Source organism: Poecilia latipinna, unplaced genomic scaffold, assembly GCF_001443285.1.
Source record: "Poecilia latipinna isolate Pla-1442-1.1 unplaced genomic scaffold, P_latipinna-1.0 Scaffold3042, whole genome shotgun sequence".
NCBI lineage: Eukaryota > Metazoa > Chordata > Actinopteri > Cyprinodontiformes > Poeciliidae > Poecilia > Poecilia latipinna.
The window spans coordinates 43820-62073 of NW_015115658.1; the positions used below are offsets into that span (position 1 = coordinate 43820).

Consider the following 18254-nt stretch of genomic DNA (forward strand, 5'->3'; position numbering starts at 1 on the left):
GATTGACATTTTTGTTTCCAATAATGGGTTTTGACTTCTTTCATCTTGACTGCATTGTGTGCACATGTCAATTATACCAGGTCCTCAACTTTTCTTTTCCTCCTAACATATGCTACTGTAGCCATGGTGATACCTGGCTTACTGGTATGATTGCTGATGCTATGTTTAGGTGGACTTTTCTCAGTACAATAAGAGCTTTGTTCTGACTGTGGAGAACATCAGGCCTCAACCCTGGCTTAAAAATGTCTGATAGTCGACTGTGATCATATTTCTTTACACATAACAAAAGCTTATTAAACCTGCAGAATGGTCTCACTGCTAAAAGATATGTTTTAGACCCTGTGTTGGAACAGATGACTTAACTTGGATTTAAGTCACAGATACTGTCTGGTTTGACTAAAAATGCCTCTAATTAACAATATTTTAACATCTTTCCTGATTATTTCGACTTCTTTTTTAAAGTTCTTTTTCTACCCATTCAGACCACTGCTGGAATTTATCTAAATAACCTACGACTACACCTGTCGCCCTACTGGAAGCTGCAACAGGGCTGCACCTTGCCTCAGCTCTCGGCAGTGTAAGGAGCTTATCCCTCTAAGAATGTCTGGTCCAGATTTACTCTGCCTGACCTCCGCTTCCAAACAGACAGTGTGCAGATAAAGATGAGGTCATCATCCAAACGGGAAGTTGAAAATATAAACCACTGTTCCAACTTTGTGAGTGCACTGGCAGCCTCAGTCCTTTTGTTTTTTTAAATCTGGTTTTCCAAACTGTCAGGCTGTCAACATCCCCAGAAGTATAAGAATCAGTCTGATTATAATTTATAATCTATAATTTAGCCATTGGAGTGATTTGATATGGAGCTGTATTGCTGAAACAGCTGTATTGCTTCATTTTTTTTATCCTACCCTACTATTGCTTAATGTAATTTTAAGTGTTTTTAAAGTGTTTCACTGAACTTTTGACAGCTCTTCCTTTTCCCCCAGTTCTTGTTTCCTTTAGCTAAAGCCATAGTTTGCAGAGATATTCCAAATATCCATTCATCAAGCCATCTTCTAAACCTGCTTATTCTTCTAAACCTGCTTATTCTTTACAAAAGTATCATGCTTTTTAGTCAGAGTTTATTCTGATAATCTCCTACTTAACTTTGGCGTTATTTACTAGTTAAAGTAAAAACTGCATGATCCTGCAGAGTGAAATGTGCTACACCCATAGTAAATCACATGCAGCTAGTTGTTTCTGGTCATGATTAAAGCTGTTTTAACACCACATCACAGAGGCTTCTGTTGTATATATGTAATCTCATCAGAGGAAAAAAGACAACTCTGTATTATATGTATGTTACAAAAATAAATGTTTTTTTCATGCTGCATTACTGCAATCACATTTAAGTCCAGACTTTAAGTAGGCCGTTCCAAAACCTTCCTTTAGGATTTTGGAGACATATCGGTGGACTTTTTTTTTTTTTTAATCAGTTTTCTAATTTTTCTGATTACTGTTTGATGTAATTCTCCAATGATTACCAAATTAGATTTTTTTTGTTTACTTCAGAGCTACAGCGGCAAAAAAAGCTGCTGTTCACAGTTACTCCTTTCCATATTGTTGTTTAAAGGAAACATTTGCGATCACCATTTAAAAAAAAAAATACACTTTTATTATTCCAAAAAGGCAATTTCATTCATTATCAAGGTATGAATTAAATATAAATCTAAACTAATGAAACAGAGCAGGCAGTGTACTGGACATAAAAATACTCCACTTCATCAGTTCTGTTGATCTCAGCTTCGGCCGCCTTCACTGTAAACAAACAAAGAGTTTGGACGACTCTGAACAAAACACGGGGAGTTCTGGCCCTCTGAGAGAACCACGCGATAGTTTGAGGAATCACATTTCACACAGAACATTTGAGTCATTTACAGTTCCCCAAGTAGAACCATAATCCTTATTATGATGGAAAAGGACAATGTAAATCAGCACTTTGCCCTTAAACATTAACGTAAAATTTTTCCTGCTTAAACAATATTCAACATTTGTCTGTACATCCTTGTTCTGAGTACATTTTTTGTTTCCTAAGCCAACAGTTCTTTTGAAATCGTGTTTCAGTGAAAATATTTTATACAAATTAAATGTGTAATAATGGATGAAACCAGAAAGCAAATCAAACCATATCTGCATTACTTTTGAAACTGATACATTTCTGATAAAATTGAAGGGCTTTGCTTGACTTTCTATCATAAAAATATAATCAAGTTGGGATTTTTATATTGTCCTTACATTTAATTATAAACAAACAGTTTTTATATACTCTACATATTTATCATATGTTTTAATCACAATAAAAAATGGTTTACAATAATTTCTTAAAGTCAGTCAAATCACAGGTTTTAAAGCACACATGCAAAAAAAAAAAGGCATTCTGTCATGGAAATATTGCTTCTATCTTTCTAAGATGTTCCTATGGAAACATCAGCTGAGTTTATGTGAAACATGACCCGATATAACTTAATAGTCCATCAGTGCAAACATTCAAGACCAAAAGAATTAGAAACTAACTTGGTACATTCCAGAGGAGGCGCCTCACTCAGTCATATCCCGTCTTAATGGATAACAAGACATTGAAGATGATAATATTGAATGACTTTGTTCATATAAAAGTGACATTATAGATGTAACTGCGCCGCTGCATCCTCGACCTTTGGTCTCCATCTGCTGAGTCAGGGACCGACAGAAGCTGCTGAGTTAACGTCAGCAGGATGGGGTTCAGTAAGTTAGTGAAGGTGCTAATGATATAATGATGTAAACAAAACGCCCCTCTTAAGGCCAACAGTTCAAAAGAATGTTGTTTTTTTACTTTGGGTTTCATGTTTGCTGATTCTCATGTTTTGATTTATAAATTTCATGTAGTTTTCTGTAATCCACATTTTATTATCCTCAATAAACCGAATAACATACTGACTTATGTGTGCAAAAATATCTTTCCTGTTTTTCTGTTTGCAACACCATCTCAATATAAATGCCTAAAATAATCACTTAGTCTTGAAAGCCAATATGTTGATACCTCAGCATGTTTTCTTATACAAAATGAATATCCTGACGCTTGCTTTAAAAATCTGTGGTTTTAGTTTGTTTTCTGTCTGCGGAGAGACATTGCTCTCCTTCTGGTCCCACAGCTGCTCAATCAGGAAGTGCTTGTGTGCTGTCACACTCACACACACTGTTGTTTTCTTTCACACATAGACACACACCCACACACACACAAACAATTGGCAGATTGTCCCGACGACTCGGCTGCCACACTCACACTTTCTGTCTCCTGCTGTTTATCAGACACCTGAAGTGTTCTTCGTCAAACTTCTTGACCTGAGGCATCGACCACAGCAGATCTGCCTGACACTGTGTCCCTGGTAACAATAACTTATCATATTGCCAATAAATACTCTGCTTTCCGCGTGGAGGATCTGGCTGAGAGCCTGCGCTCTCCGCTATACCTGAGTGGGTTACTTGCTACATCGGTGGCTGCTGCTGGTCAGTCGATTCGGTTGCCACAGATTGTGAAGCGGTCGATCTCCAGCAGGTCTTTATTGGGAGCTCTGTGGTTCATATCGGAGGCTTCGTCTGCCTCCTCTTCCTGTAAAGGTGAAGCTGTTGGTGGTTCAGTGTCAGATTGGGGTTCTGAGGTCGAAGGACAGCTGTCTGCTGTCGCAGGTGAGGCGTCAGTGGGGGGAGGGAGAAACAAGTCAGACCGGGGAGCCGGCTGGGTGGTCACAGAGGGTGATGAGGAGGTCGGAGGGCTGCAAGGTGTGGCAGGAATCTGATCCACAATGGATTCACCTGAATGACAAAGGATGAAGCGTATAAACTCCTTTTCTCTGAAAATGTATTTTGTACACAGTTGTTGTCTAGAAAGACTTAAATATTCCAATAATAACTTTATATTATAACTTAAAATGTTGTTATGCTTGTCAAGCTAAATCAGCTTTGCTCAGAATAAAAACAAAAAGGCAGTGGACATAGATCATCTGATGACTTTGTACAGGGTTCTTGTTGCCAGGCAACCACGGCAGACTAGAGCAAGTCAATGCAATCTGTCAAGTTGTTTGCAAAAAGGCAAATTGTTGCCATCTTTGGCATCTTTGTCCACTGATTACACAAAGAAGTTGATATATTAATAAACCCTTCATGCTGCAGTTGACTGACTAATAATGGCCAAAAATTCAGCTATAAAACCTGCATCTCTCTTCCTGAAGATTCAAACTACAGCTAAAAGCTAAGAGAGACTGGGTGGTTTAACTTGCAAACAAGTACAAAATGTATTTTATCTTTACATGTTTGCTTCCTTTCTTTTGGGGAACCACAGTAAGGTGATTTTTTTATATTAATATTTTTTATCCCTCCTCCTTGGTGAAAGTGAGAAAAGATCAAGAAGAAACCAGCTTGGAAAATAAAAAGTAGTTATTTCCACAACTTGGCTGACCTCCACAAAGATGGCTGATTAAAATGATTCTAGTTTATCTAGAAAATGTAATCTTGAATAAATCAAAGGACAGCACAGATCTCATTATGAAGTACTGTGTTTTGTAGAAAGAAAACAGTGTGAACTATTTCACTCTGAGAGCACAAGGAGTAGTATCATGAGAAAAATCATTCTGAGAATAAACACAATAAGACATATTTGAAAGAACTGCGCAAAACTGATAAGAGACTTGGCAGGAGAGACACTGCCTCACTTCAGGATGTCTCTGTTGTCAGCTGCACATATAAATCACTGCTTTCATAAACAGAACTGCAATCCACAAACCTATTGATTCTGATTGTCATAGAAAAGTATTTGCATTGTTTTAAAATAAAAATAAGATGTTTAGATTATACATAAATACCAGATGTATTGATGTGTTTTTATAAATGGTTTTGCTGGTCCACCAGCGATTCCAAACATTTTTCCAGAGTTAAAACTCACAAAATGAATAATACATGGCAATCATTTCCTCTTTTTATAAAAAAGTTGGCTCAATGTAAGTTTTTAATAAACATTCAGTTATTAGTGTCACAGTTCTAGTGAACTTAAACTGTTTGGATTTTACGTCGGAGAACAGAAAAAAATGATCAGACTTTTCACTTAAAAAATAATTGGAAATTTTTACAAAGTTGAGACAACACTTGTTTTTTAGCAACAAATAAAATGCAATGCACAAGATAAACCTCATGTTGTGTTTTTGTCCATATTTTACAACATAAAACTTCAATAACTTTCATGAGAGATCCCTTCATCTTCTCTGAATACGTGCACTTTAATAAAAATTAACTTGATGTGAAAAGCTTTGCTTACCTGAAGATTTAGTGCATCTACGTGGGTCAGATTTGCTGGGACTCTTTGCAGGGAAGGACGGAGCGGTCGGTGGCCTCTCAAACAGTTTGTCCTCCATGTTGGCTCTCTTGACATAAACACAAGACTTCCCCAGCAGCACGATACTGTTTAAAACTTTCAGAGTAACCATCCTACAAGACGAGCAGCAACAAAGGAAACAATATTACAATATTTTACATTTTATTGGCACAAAGAAATAAATTGCTAAAAACATAATAAATCAAGTTTAGCACTAGGATGTGCTAAACTTACAGAAGCATCTTAACATTTTAAAATTCAATCAAAATGTTTGTTTCAGTAATTAAGTTTAAAACATGAACCTTTTAAAATTTTAGAAGTGAGTTATTTGGAATATTACTCAACATTCTGCAGCTTCAAAGGTGACTCTGCTTAAATACACCTGATTCTATTAATTAGGACATTAGCAGAAGTCTGTACAATTTGACTGCTTGCTGAAGAGAAAATTGAGCCCTTTGATGAGGGTGTTGGACAAGGAACCCAACAAAAAGTTTCAGGCCTCAAGGCTGAAACCCCCAATTCAGAGGACTGTGAGACAACGACCTTTGAGAAGTTTAAGAGAGATTCGCAAAGTGTGAACTTCGGTTCAGGTCAGTTCTGAAAGAGTCACCTGCTTCAAATATCCTTTAAAAAAAATTAAAAAATGGTATTATGTAATATTCCTATTGTCTGAGAAACTGAATTTTGGGTTTTCCTCGGTTGTAACCAATTGTCATCAAAAATAAATAGAATGGAAGTCTATATAATTCTAGTTAATTTATTTATTTAAATAAGTAATTTTTTTTTTACACAAAATGTAATTTGTTGAGATGCACTGGTAATAATTCTTCCTTAAAATGGAGCCTAATGATTGTAAGCAATCACCACCATTCAAGCCTCATCTTTCACACCCGCATGCTGATGTGCAGAACGCTTTTCTTTGCAGAGCTTTGACTCTGACACTGATGAGTGGAAGACGGACACATTTGGGTCTGTGGAGCAACGCTTGCTGTGACAGGCCATTTGGAACTGAGATTGTGTCAGCTAAATCTTTGCCAAGGCACAGCGATCTGCTCAAACAAGGGCTATTTTTAAACCAGAGGAAAGGGAAGGCCAGAGATGACAACAATGTGTTCTTATTCCTGAAGTGAATTCTTCAATGGGAAGAGCCCAGTGGGAAGTCAGCTATGGTGTTCATGCTTATATAACCACAGATGTTTCAGTGTGTCCTCATCAAGCGCCGAGAGCAAGTCAAGAGTCTAACAATTGCATATTTTTATGTTTTTTTTGTTTGTTTTTTTAAAGCATTTGCTAAATTTGTAAAAACTTTCATCACAATATTGTGGTTACTAGCTCTCATTTTGGCAATAGGGATATAATTTGCCATATAAAAGCAGAAGAAAACAAGCAGAGCAAAACTAAAGGCTTACCCAAGATAAAAGAGGAACACACATGTGTATGACAGAGCCCCCTGTACCTTCACAGAACTCATCACCACTCGGATTAGCTGAAAAAACAGCAAGACATTCCGAAATCAGTTTAATCCAAAAATCAAAAGATCTAAAAGCTAGTATTTGGACCGTTACTCTAAAGGGTTTGAGTCAGTTTAGGGTAACAGACTGTTGTCACTCACCAGGACAGCCAGCGGCAGAGGGATGAAGCCCATCCTCCGGGCCACTGAGTCACTATAGTCAGTGTAGGCCTGCACAGTGACAGACAGGTTATATTTCTTGACATGAGAATCTGTTAGCTGCATGAGCTTTATGATGTAACAAAATAATTACAATGATATGAAAACAAACAACCAAAAAAGTAAATAAATTAAAAAAAGAAAATCATACGTTCTTTTGTCGACTGCTAACAAGATCGAAGGCCAGACTGGCTCTGTATTCACTGTACACCTGGAGGACATGCATGTGGCCGGTTAGAAACTTTGTTCAATAAGCGATGCGTAAATGTGTTATTTTGCTGCTGGCTTGTTTCTTACATCTGCTGTGATGTCGTTGAACTTTGTGATGAATGCATGTTTAATGATGTCAACAGCAACTTCAGACATGACGACCATAAAGACATCAGGGAACAACATCCACAGGTGGTCTGAGGAGAAAAAATGTCATGTCTGAGCAAATCCATCTTGGTGTATCAGAGGATGAACACAGAATGAATGCAAAATGAGAAGTGTGCTGCTTTAAAGTGTTAACATTTCAGCTGACAGTCAATGTCTGTCACTGACAGGGAGTTTGTGTTTGAGACTGGCAGGAGGAGCCGAGTGTCAGAAAGCTGTCAAACAGTAACGCCCAGCTCTCATCTCTGACTTTACTGCCTTGTTGACTGAAGATTCTGGGAGAAACTCCCCAAAGTACTACAGTCGGTCAGTGGGAATAGACAGAAAGCAACTGCTCAGGATAGCTGTCAAATCTTTATTCAAGACAAGCAGCAACATCAGTGCTGGCACAGAAATACTGTCAATGTGTTATATTTATTGCAAAAGTGAAATGATGCAGTTTTGTGTTTATTGCATTTTAAATTTTAATAAAAACTTAGTTTACAGGGAAAACAAATAATTACCTGGGTTCCATGAAAACTGCTCCATATTCCTGAGACAGACGATGAGGAGGAGAACATAGCTGGTAAACCGTTCTTTTATATCTGAAAGATAAAATAAAAGCTGCTAATTAAGTAGAGTAAAAAATGTGAAATGGGCTCATTAAAACAGTTCACAGGAAGTCAGGTGCCATTTTTATCTTTTTTTTTTTTCGTCATGTGCAACAATGAAGCCAAAAATAAACAAATGCACTTTTCTAATTAAGCTAGTTTTGGAAGCCTTCAGCTAACTGTGAAGGCTTCCATACCATACATGTTGTAGCTACAGGTGTTGTGTAAGCTATCAAACACCTATAGCTGAAAGCAGAGCTGACCAATGCAACAAACTGTTATGAAAGACAGAGGTCAACGAAAAATGATGTGCAGTGTGGTGATGAAAAACTTACCACTGTTAGACATTTGAAATAAATTGTTCTTCTCAAATTTCTTGAAGACGCTTCCCTTGATCTCCACAAACTGAGATTTATAAAACACACATATTGGAGCATCAAATTGATACTGTATAAAAATACAATGTTGTAGCTACAAGAGTCAGGTTTCAACATCAGCAAGCTGAATATATCAACATACAAATACTTTTAGTGCATTGCTACTTGGACAAATATTTTAGGTAAATGCGTTAGAATTTCTTATTGTTGCATGTGTATCTGTGAGCACTGACATTGTTGGACATCATAATGGTAAGCAGAGACTTGTTGTGCGAGTTGAAGGCAACATTCAGAGTGGAGGCTTGGACCATGATTAGGATGGAATGAAGAACTGAGGAAGAAATACTCAGGAAAAACACCTTTTTAAAAATAAATCAAGTTAAATAAAAGCAATGGTTAGGAATAAGACTTCTAAACTAAACCAGAAACTGTAAGTCTATTATTTCAATAATATTTGGAGATGGCTCAGGTGCTGAAGCGACAGGCATAAGCAAATGTTGTTTAAGTTCAAAACTGTTGATTTGTCCTGCATTTGGTATACCATATTTGATAATAAATTTCAAATAACTAAGAATATGGATGTTACAGAATACTCATTTACCTAGTGTATGACCATGTGCATCACTGTTGCTTTAAAGAATAAATAAAAGGGGTCATATTTCAAAAGCTTTTGGGTTCAACATGAAGACAAAATGGAAGGATACAGACATAAAAGACAGCCATAAAAAAGTGAGGGATAACTCCTATACTGTCTCTTTTGCGTTCTTTGGGTTCAGTGGCCGTCCAGTACAGAGCATCCAGAATGTCTTGACCAAAAGACGAGAAGAGGCGATCTGCAACCTTATAAAGGAAAAACAGGTTGGAAATGAAGTTCGACAAGCTTTAGACAGAAAATGTAACCTTAATGATGTTGACTAGTGAACTATTAGTTTTTTCTGTTAAATCACAGAACCACCTCAGTCCAGACATGAGTAACTTTCATATAAAGTGCTTCGGAGCATCAAATATGGAAAGAACTACAGTCTGCCTGTGATGCTTGCTTTCCACACAAAGACGAAAGGTTTATTTTGTGGGTGCAAAGAAGTAGCTCACACTGCTAAACATGACTTGTCAATTTATTCAGCCATGAATCTTAAACTTTTATTAGATGTCCTACTACTGAAAAGGTACGTGAGTCTAAAGAGAATTTAAGAATCACAAGCCTCAATTATTTAACATTTAATCTCTGAACTTCAAAAAACATCATTGTGTTTGCCAAGAAATAAATACTAGATGTACTCAGAAATCTGAGTCTATTTACCAAAATCAGATGATGTTCAGCTCGATCCTCAGAACCCCAAAGTCTAATCTGTTTTGATCAGTGAACTGATCAAGCTTCTACTAAGGGAGAGAGAATGTAGCTGAGAAATTTAAGTATTAGATGTAAAAAGCTATTTGAAAGAAAGCTACTTTTTGTTATTGAGGCAAACTCTGTTCAGTATGTCAGCTTTGAAGCACACTTTTCCTTGTAAAATATATATATATATTTTTAAATACTAGAGATTTATTTAAAATGACTGCAAATAAATACTTTATTTTCTTCCTTATCGATATCATGCAATGGAACGGATTTTAAGAGTTATAAATAAAACAACAGTGTAGTGTAAAGTACCTCCAACATGTTGTAGATGATGTAGAGCTTGATGACGGACTGTCCTCTGATCAGGTGATACATCATGGAGTAATCCACGTAGTGCATCATGGAGAAGCACAGCACCAGGATCAGCCCCTTCAGCATATCACAAACCTGCGCTGGCTGCAGCAGTCGTGACCCGCTGTTCACACAGACACAGGGACACACTCAGAAAACTCAGCATCTATTTCCCGTACCGACATGCAGACTTGTGTTATTTAATGCCCTGATGCATGCTGAGCTGCAAGCTGTTCTGTATCTCCCAAAATCAAACATGCATGAGTAAATATGTTCACACCGCAATGTAATGCGTGCTGACAAACGCACACGTGAACCAAGTATTAACATGAAGATATTTCCAACCATTTGAAGAATCATGCACACATTCATCTACCCCACGCTGATGCTTTGCAGTGAGGCTAAGACAGCAAAACAAGAAGGAACAGACAACAGATGTTTCCCAGCCTCATCTATTACTGCAGGTTACTCAGGCTGAATGATCTCTGTCTGATTAGATTCTCACAAGTTGATGCCAAGATACAACATGAGTAATATTTTCATTTCTGTTCAAAATGAGATAAAAGACCAGGAGCAACAACAGATGGTATCAATAAAAGTACAATATGAAATATTAAAGATATTATCTCCTTTATATAACATTTATCTTGGAAGCCAGCTGTCTTTTTAATATGGTTGTTTTTGAAATGTGTTTTTCTGGTTAAAGTACATGTATAAGAAATAAATCCAAACTGTTCTTATCTACCAAACAGACCAACAGGACCAGTGGCTGAGCCTCGGTCTTGATTAAAATGTTTCAGTTATGATATAACATTGGATTCAACATTTTGGACAGAAATGACTAAAACAGAAAACAAACAGGCATCAACTGTCATATCCAACAGTGACATTGGCACGTCTTTTCAGGGTAATAAAGTGAGTCAAACATGCAGCTTATTTTATTAATATCTGTAGTCGGCAGCGGCAGCTCTGGAGCACGTTACGAGAAGAGCTGACAAATCCATGGGAGCGGTTATTTAGTTACAGTGACAGGGGCGACTGGGAAGAGCTGGGGGAGATTAATTTGAACACTTTCTGCATATTTTCCATGTCAGCTGTGTTCCGTCTATTTGCATGCAAGCATGCAACACCACTGTAGAGAAATTATTTATTTCCCTTCTAAGGACATGAACTTATTGGTAATGACCAGTTTGTTTAAATTATTCATTTATCACAGAGAAATGGGACTATACCTTGAAAATGCTGAGGGAGCCTAATCAGCCTCCAGCTAGTTGGTTAATTGAGCTCTTCTGAAAGCTAAACCCAGTTATCAGCTCTGTGTGATTTTTCTCTTGGCCAAATCAAAAAACGCATACTTTTTAAACACTCAGTACCAAGGTGGAATGTTAGGAACTATTCTAACTGTCATTGATGCCTCCACTGACTTTAGCAGCAGCTTTAACGATACGGAAAAACATGATTTACATGGCTGGTAATAGAGAGGCTGAATCATTGCACCTCTGAACTGACACCAGACTGACAACAGCCTAACCATTAGTATCACTGTATTCTCACTCAATGCACAGCTGAGGAAGCAGTTGAACATCTGGACTGTTTTCAATATAACATTAGAGGATAACTACCCCATATCAAAGTGCTTCATATCACAAATAAAACCATGTACATAAATTCTGCAGAAATGGGAAAGACATTGGACATGGACTTCTGGTGCTATACCACCACCTAGTGTTCAACCTGTCATTGCATTATATGTTGCAGTTTTAGTATTCAGGTAGTCAAGGTGCTGTCCCTGAGAAGGCTCTTGATTCTCAGCACACAGACTTGAAATTGCTGCAGCCTTTAAGGTTACCTGCTCAGGGGTGCATCATCTACATTCTGTAAGCACCATCTTCACAAACCAAATCATTTTACAAGAGCAGAAAGCAGCATTACAAGCAACTATTACTGAGTATAGTTCCCTCCATTCGAGGATGTAAAAGAAAGCTTAACACAAAGGGCAGAATAAGAGGTTTTTGTTAAAAAAGCTTAACTTTTAGTATCAAACAGTCTGTCTGCTGCTGTACAGTGGTTCAGGATAATTTAACACTGGAGATAAATAATTACTTTGTTTTTCTCCCTCTTAAGTACTGGAAAATGAAGCTACAGACAATACAAACTGCAGTGCAGCAGTAGGTGTATCACGAACACTTAACACGGGATGAAAATGGCCAAACATGCTCAGCAGAACTTTATCAGAGCAGACAAAGTTAAACTGACTTGAAGACCAGAACATGATGTGTAGTGCCAGGCTGTATCTTTACAAACATCATGGAGATGAGATGAGACTGATGACTGGAAACACGGGCTTGTTCGGGACAGGACTAACTTTTACTGGAGCTATGATGGGCTTGTGGGAGCATACCTGCTTCTTTTGCAGTAGGGGCATGTGCGTGCCCTGCAAGGGAGGGACAGTCAGGTGAGAGATAGGCAGAACAGGGGGCAGAATGTGACACGGGGCCTCTCATGAGAGTAAGGGTACATTTATCCATAACTTTGTGACATAGCTGGACTGTTAACAATTGTTCCCCTCATCCAACTGCTCTTGCGTGTACAAACTATTAGAGTTTTTGTAAGAAGACATTTTTCCTTAGTGGTTTTTGGCCTTTTCTGGAAAAGTGATCTTTTCAAAGCGTGGCCCTATGAAAAACTGATATAATCATTCCTAATATTTTATTTGCAAGTCTTACAACTTATACTCTTACAAGCTAAGGTAAAGTAAGGTAATTTTATTTATATAGCACATTTTCAGCAACAAGGCAATTCAAAGTGCTTTACATGAATTAAAAGGAAATACAAACAAAATAAACCAAAGGAAAGACAAAGAAGAAAAAAGCAAAATGACTAATCTAAATCCTTTTCTGGTGTAAAGTGAGTAGTTACAGTTTCTAAAAAGTAGTAAAATAAAAGTAATTAAGTAGTGACTGTTCCTGTTAAGTATTTCTGGATTCCAAGTTTGTAGTTATTCTAATTCTAATTCCAATTCCATTTCTGGGCTGTATAATATTGATCTAAATAGTGCTTACTCCACAATTTCTAATATTACTAATAAACTAAAATAATACTGCTCAGGGGTGCATTAATTATTATTATTATTATTATTATTATTATTATTATTATTATTATTATACAAATTAATAAGGAATAACTACAGACATGATTGCCAGTCTGAAAATTAAGAGAATTATCTGAATGATTTGTATTTACCATTTATGCTTGCATAAAAGTAAGTGGATATCCCTTTAATTTTACTGTTTCTGATATACAGTACATGTTAAAATGTTTTAGACTTTGACATATTTTAGTTGAACATTTGCATGAATGGGTGAATGACTGAATGCAGAGTAAAGCGCTTCATCCTCTCGACTTGATAAAGATGAAAGTTCAGGTCATTTATCATTTATCATGTCATTAGATGAATAAAACTGTAGTTGAAAACCTGACAAGAGGATAAAAGCACAGCTTAAGTTTGCAAAGACGCATCTGAGCAAGACGTCTGGACCATATCCCTAATGCAAAGGTCAGAGAATCAGAAAGTTATGGCTTCAAAAGCTGGTTCTACAGGATAATTAAACATTTTAGATTGCTTAAGTATCTAAAATGTTAAATGTTTTTTTCTTTAAATTATGTGTGATAGATCATGTGTTGATATTTATCTGATGTTGGATTTAACCAAGTTGAACTGATGAGATATTTTTTATGTCCAGATACAACACCTGTAAAATATTGAAAGAGGGTGGCCTTAACTTTTAATTAAAGTTATGTATTTGCAGTTTAACAGTTGATCTAGAAGTATGAAAATATGATTTGAATCCTTCTGATACGTTATTATATGAAGAAACATAGGAATAGGTCAAATGATCCTGGAGGTGTCTCCCAACACAAACTCCTGAACCTAGTGACCTAAAGAAAAGATTGTAGTTCTGGTTTTTATAAAACCAAGACCAATACAGAAAATTAACCGTGAGGTGATAATGATACTCAGTTTGTGCAGAAATACAATTTGCTCTTATTCCTGTTTTCAGTTATTGTATAATGTATGTTTTCCAATCTTACCTGAAGCCACAGCATGGCAGGGTGAGGAGGCGAAGTAGAGCCAGCAGCACTCTGAGGGGCAGCAAGGTGAAGATGTACAGGAAGGCATCGGCACACAGGAAGAAGCCAAAGATCATCAGCTAGAACCAACAAACAAACACCACCCCCACGTCAGACAACAGCTGTCAGTGTGAATGTAAAACCTCCACTGTGATCATTAAATGTGTGTGAGCTGAAAAGCAACAATTCAAGAATCTATAATCTTATAATCCATAAATTTAATAAAGATCAGATTATTTAGCGGCAAATCAAAAATACCATCAAAATATTTTACAGTACAATGTTATTCTAAATCATATGTAATTAATTGGATGAAATTTTGTTGTAATTAATTTAAATCAATCTAGTTAAAAATATAGTTGCACAGATTCCAGTTTAATTCTAATGCTGCACAGGACGATTCAGTTGATTTAGCTGATTCAGCCTATAGCACATAGTGGTTTATATTAAAATAACTTACATTATATTTATATTTATATTATATATTATAAAAACAACTACAAAAATATCACCAATGCACATTTTTAATTATTATAGTTATTAGTAATACGCCATAGTTTAATTAATTAGGCAGAATCAAAATTTATTGCAAGATTCTGCAATGACAACTATCACATATTTGGTTTGTTTACAAGAGATTGATACAGTTTCCCATCATATAATCCACTGATGTACACACTGAACATTTGTTGTGTTGTCACATGGCTCAGCTGTAACTCAGTTTACTGGAGCTTCAGGCTGCTCATAACAGAATCATTTCTGTTTGGCTGGAGAAACAAGCAGCTTGATGAAACTGGCCAAAGAAAAACAAGGGGAATAGTTCAGGACCGTTACTGTACACTACCTTCTCCAGCTCCTTGGGTATACGCATGCATGTATATACCCTCTCTCTGCGCTCTGTGTACTTTGCTTCATTGTGTTCCAGGAAGTAGCCTCTGGTGAGTTCTGTACAAATGAAGCGCGTCAACGATGGATCTGGAACAACAAGAGGCCCACAGTGTTATCACAAAGACATTGTCTGTGACAATTGCAGCTGTCAGCAAAATCAGATTTCAATTCCATGAATGTTACTGGAAAAAGTGATTGAAACTGATTAATCTTTGCTTTTTTCAATGCAAAAAATAAAATATACCAAATACTTATTTTAACAAAATTATATAATTATTCTCCTGGCAAGTACAGTTATTTTAAAACTTCATGATGTTTTGTGATTAAATCAATTANTAATNATCAACAATCAATTAAATGTTAAATTAAAACAAAGGATTATGTTGAAGTTTAAAAAGTAAAAAGTTTATTTGCTCTAAATGCAAATAACCCAATTGCATTTTTCAAACGTCAGCCACAAAGAATACGTCAAGCATGTTTTGCCCCAAAAAGGTGAAACAGTGATGAGTTTGTTGGGCTTGATGTGCACATAATCATTTTACATCATTTTGCAAGTATCTTGTGGCCAGTGTCTGAACTGCACATGGAATTGAAACACCTAAATGACAACTCCTAGAGGTTTCCTCAAGGAAACTGTCACTACACTGTAACATTTCTAAGGATGTCTATCATAACTTTATGCCATAACTTCCACAGTAACTGTTTTTGTGCAACTTGGTACATTATGTAACCCAGCATGACTTCGTACTTTATACTGTCTCTGTTTGTTTAACTGTGTTGAGATGATATCAGATGCACTTGCTATCAGTTGATCCCTGTATAATTCACATTAGCATACCACAACTTATAGGTGAACTCAAAGTTTATATCTTTTGTTTTCTTTTACACTTGAAAAGTATTTAATTTGATTCATTTAGTATTTATGTTTTTGACTAAGAGCCTCAAATCTAAAAATTATAAAAATGTAACATTAGTATTTTTAAAAAAAGTAGTATTTATTTTTTGTAACTTAACCTTAAAGTTACATGGTCTGTTCATTAAAATTTCAACAGAAATTTTATATAAATTTGATGTAGAGCTGTACAACATATCACATCGCAATCATCACCATATCAAAGTGTGTGATATTGCAAAGAACTACTTGGATGCTATAATGTTTTACGTATGCAAATTCCTTATGCCAATAATGTATTTGGACTGTTAGATATTCTTAGTGGTCTCAATGCTAAAGCTGACAAGCAGTGGACATTGCAATGGAGAAAAGTGGGTTAATCATAACCAATAACATTATCGCAATGTGAAGCAACATCTTCCAACATCATTTCATCATATTGAACAGTCAAACAAAATATATTTAAACTTTTAGTTCATCATTTCCTTCTGCAGCACTTTGAAACAATGGGCATCGTGTGCTCAAAGTTGATTTATGCCCAAATAAATAAATAAATAAATTACCTTGATTCTTCTAGAGTGAATCAGTGGCTGTTCTACAAATATTTAAACTAAAAAAAATATTCATGTGTCCAATACTTATTTTATCTGCTCTGAATACGATGTGACACTCAAGCAACATAGGAGTTACCTGGTATAAAGCTATGTGGCTGTATAAAGTACCAACAGACTTCAAAGTAAATAATCTCTCAGGTCTTTGTGTTATTATTCAAGGAGTCAGAGTTTACTGTAATGTCTTGATAATAGTTTAAAAGAGATCATAAATATTTCTTCAACACTTCATACAGATAAAATATTATTTTCACCTTTGGGTCAAAAAGCTTTAAACTTTTTTGACCCAAAGGTGAAAACAATGTTTTAACTGTACATAGCAAACTGTTTTATAAAATAAAAAAATATTCACTGAACTCAAAAAGTTTACAGCTACATATTTCAAGCATTTGTTTAGTTTAAAGTTTAGAACTAATAATAAAATATATATATATATATATATATATATATATATATATATATATATATATATATATATATATATTTTGATAGACTTACAATCAAACTGGATTTCAAAAAGACTGTAGACATGGTAAAAAAAAAAAAAAAAAAAAAGGATGCTGATGGTCCATCTGATGGACTAACAGCAGATGACATGGCTCCCTAAATCATCACAGAATCCAGAAACTTCAAACTGGACCTGTAGCTATTTGAATTTGGTCTGCTGGCTCTTTTCAAGGTCCCTGGTCCTCGATTTCCAATGAAACTCTGAACACCGTGTAACAGCACAATTCTTTTACTCCTCAAACCAGCCAAAGCTTATTTGGTTCAGAAGCTTAACACGAAGAATTGAAGCCCAAATGTTGGACACATTTGTGTGTTGGTTCACGGACTTCAGCTGCAGTCCACACACTGCATATGTCCCTCACACTTTTTGTTTTGACCTTCCACTAAACTTCCTAATATACTTGGATAAAGCACAATAAACAGTAAGCTTCCTTAGCAACAACCTTTTTGCCATCTATAGATAGATATATTTATTATACACAAACAGTAGAGCTTAACACGGTGTGGTATGGGAGCCTAAAATATGAAAACGAAATATGAAAAAAACATGTCATATACAACAGTAATAAGAAAACACATAGCTTCACCAAATGGCTGAATTCGCTGTTTTTAAACTAGCTGGCTATTTACTATTAGCTTGTTAATTAAGCTAGCACTGTAAATAAATAAACTCAGCAGCTGTCATCAAGCTGAGTAGACTCATTTTGGCTTTTGTAGCTAATTTATGCTCGATTCCTCACCCCTGCACTATAGACAAAACGTTGTAGTCGTTGAATCACGTAAGTGTGAATGGCTAAAGAAAGTCAAAAACAAGCTTTAAGTTGTTTAACGGTTGTATCTGTGTCTTCACAGCTGGGTAGACCAAACGGTTACCTGCTGAGACCTCCTGCTGCTCCCTCTTCACTGCACTAATGTCGAAAAACCCCAGCGTCTCCGGAAGCTCTGGAGTTATCCCGATTTTTCCCGACCTGTGAAACTCTTCCCAAGGTCTTTTCTGTCTTTTCTTTAGCTCAATTTCGTTTTCTTTCTCTTCTGACAGCTCGGTCCCCGACACGTCCGCCATCTTTACTCTGGTCAACGCATGACGTCATCAAAGCGGCGTCGGTCTAAGACACGTCAACTCGAAGATTCAATATTTATC

General features: G+C 36.2%; 1 protein-coding gene across 2 annotated transcripts; it reads right to left on the minus strand.

Moving 5' to 3' along the window:
- Positions 1–1634: 1634 nt before the first annotated feature.
- On the minus strand, positions 1635–18212 carry LOC106939962 (transmembrane anterior posterior transformation protein 1 homolog). 2 transcript variants are annotated; one of them, XM_015022557.1, is made up of 15 exons: positions 17987–18212; positions 15060–15190; positions 14177–14295; positions 12486–12518; positions 10046–10208; positions 9099–9234; positions 8628–8725; positions 8353–8422; positions 7931–8011; positions 7350–7459; positions 7204–7263; positions 6996–7064; positions 6793–6869; positions 5327–5496; positions 1635–3831 (listed from the first exon to the last, which is right to left on the minus strand). In XM_015022557.1, exons 1-15 carry the CDS (start codon positions 18174–18176, stop codon positions 3527–3529), a joined length of 1812 nt encoding a protein of 603 aa, XP_014878043.1. In that variant the 5' UTR covers positions 18177–18212; the 3' UTR covers positions 1635–3526. The 2 variants fall into 2 exon arrangements, with proteins under 2 accessions (XP_014878043.1, XP_014878044.1); XM_015022558.1 differs by lacking the exon at positions 12486–12518.
- Between the last annotated feature and the right edge of the window lie 42 nt (positions 18213–18254).

What these genes read in the sequence shown, in the direction of transcription:
- LOC106939962 (XM_015022557.1), bottom strand. Translation starts at nt 18,176, where the DNA reads ATGGCGGACGTGTCGGGGACCGAGCTGTCAGAAGAGAAAGAAAACGAA. An exon ending in CTGCCATGCTGTGGCTTCAG is followed by an intron (nt 12,519 to 14,176) that starts GTAAGATTGGAA and finishes CCTCCCTTGCAG; the next exon opens with GGCACGCACATGCCCCTACT. An exon ending in GCAGTTTTCATGGAACCCAG is followed by an intron (nt 7,460 to 7,930) that starts GTAATTATTTGT and finishes TTTTCTCCTCAG; the next exon opens with ACCACCTGTGGATGTTGTTC.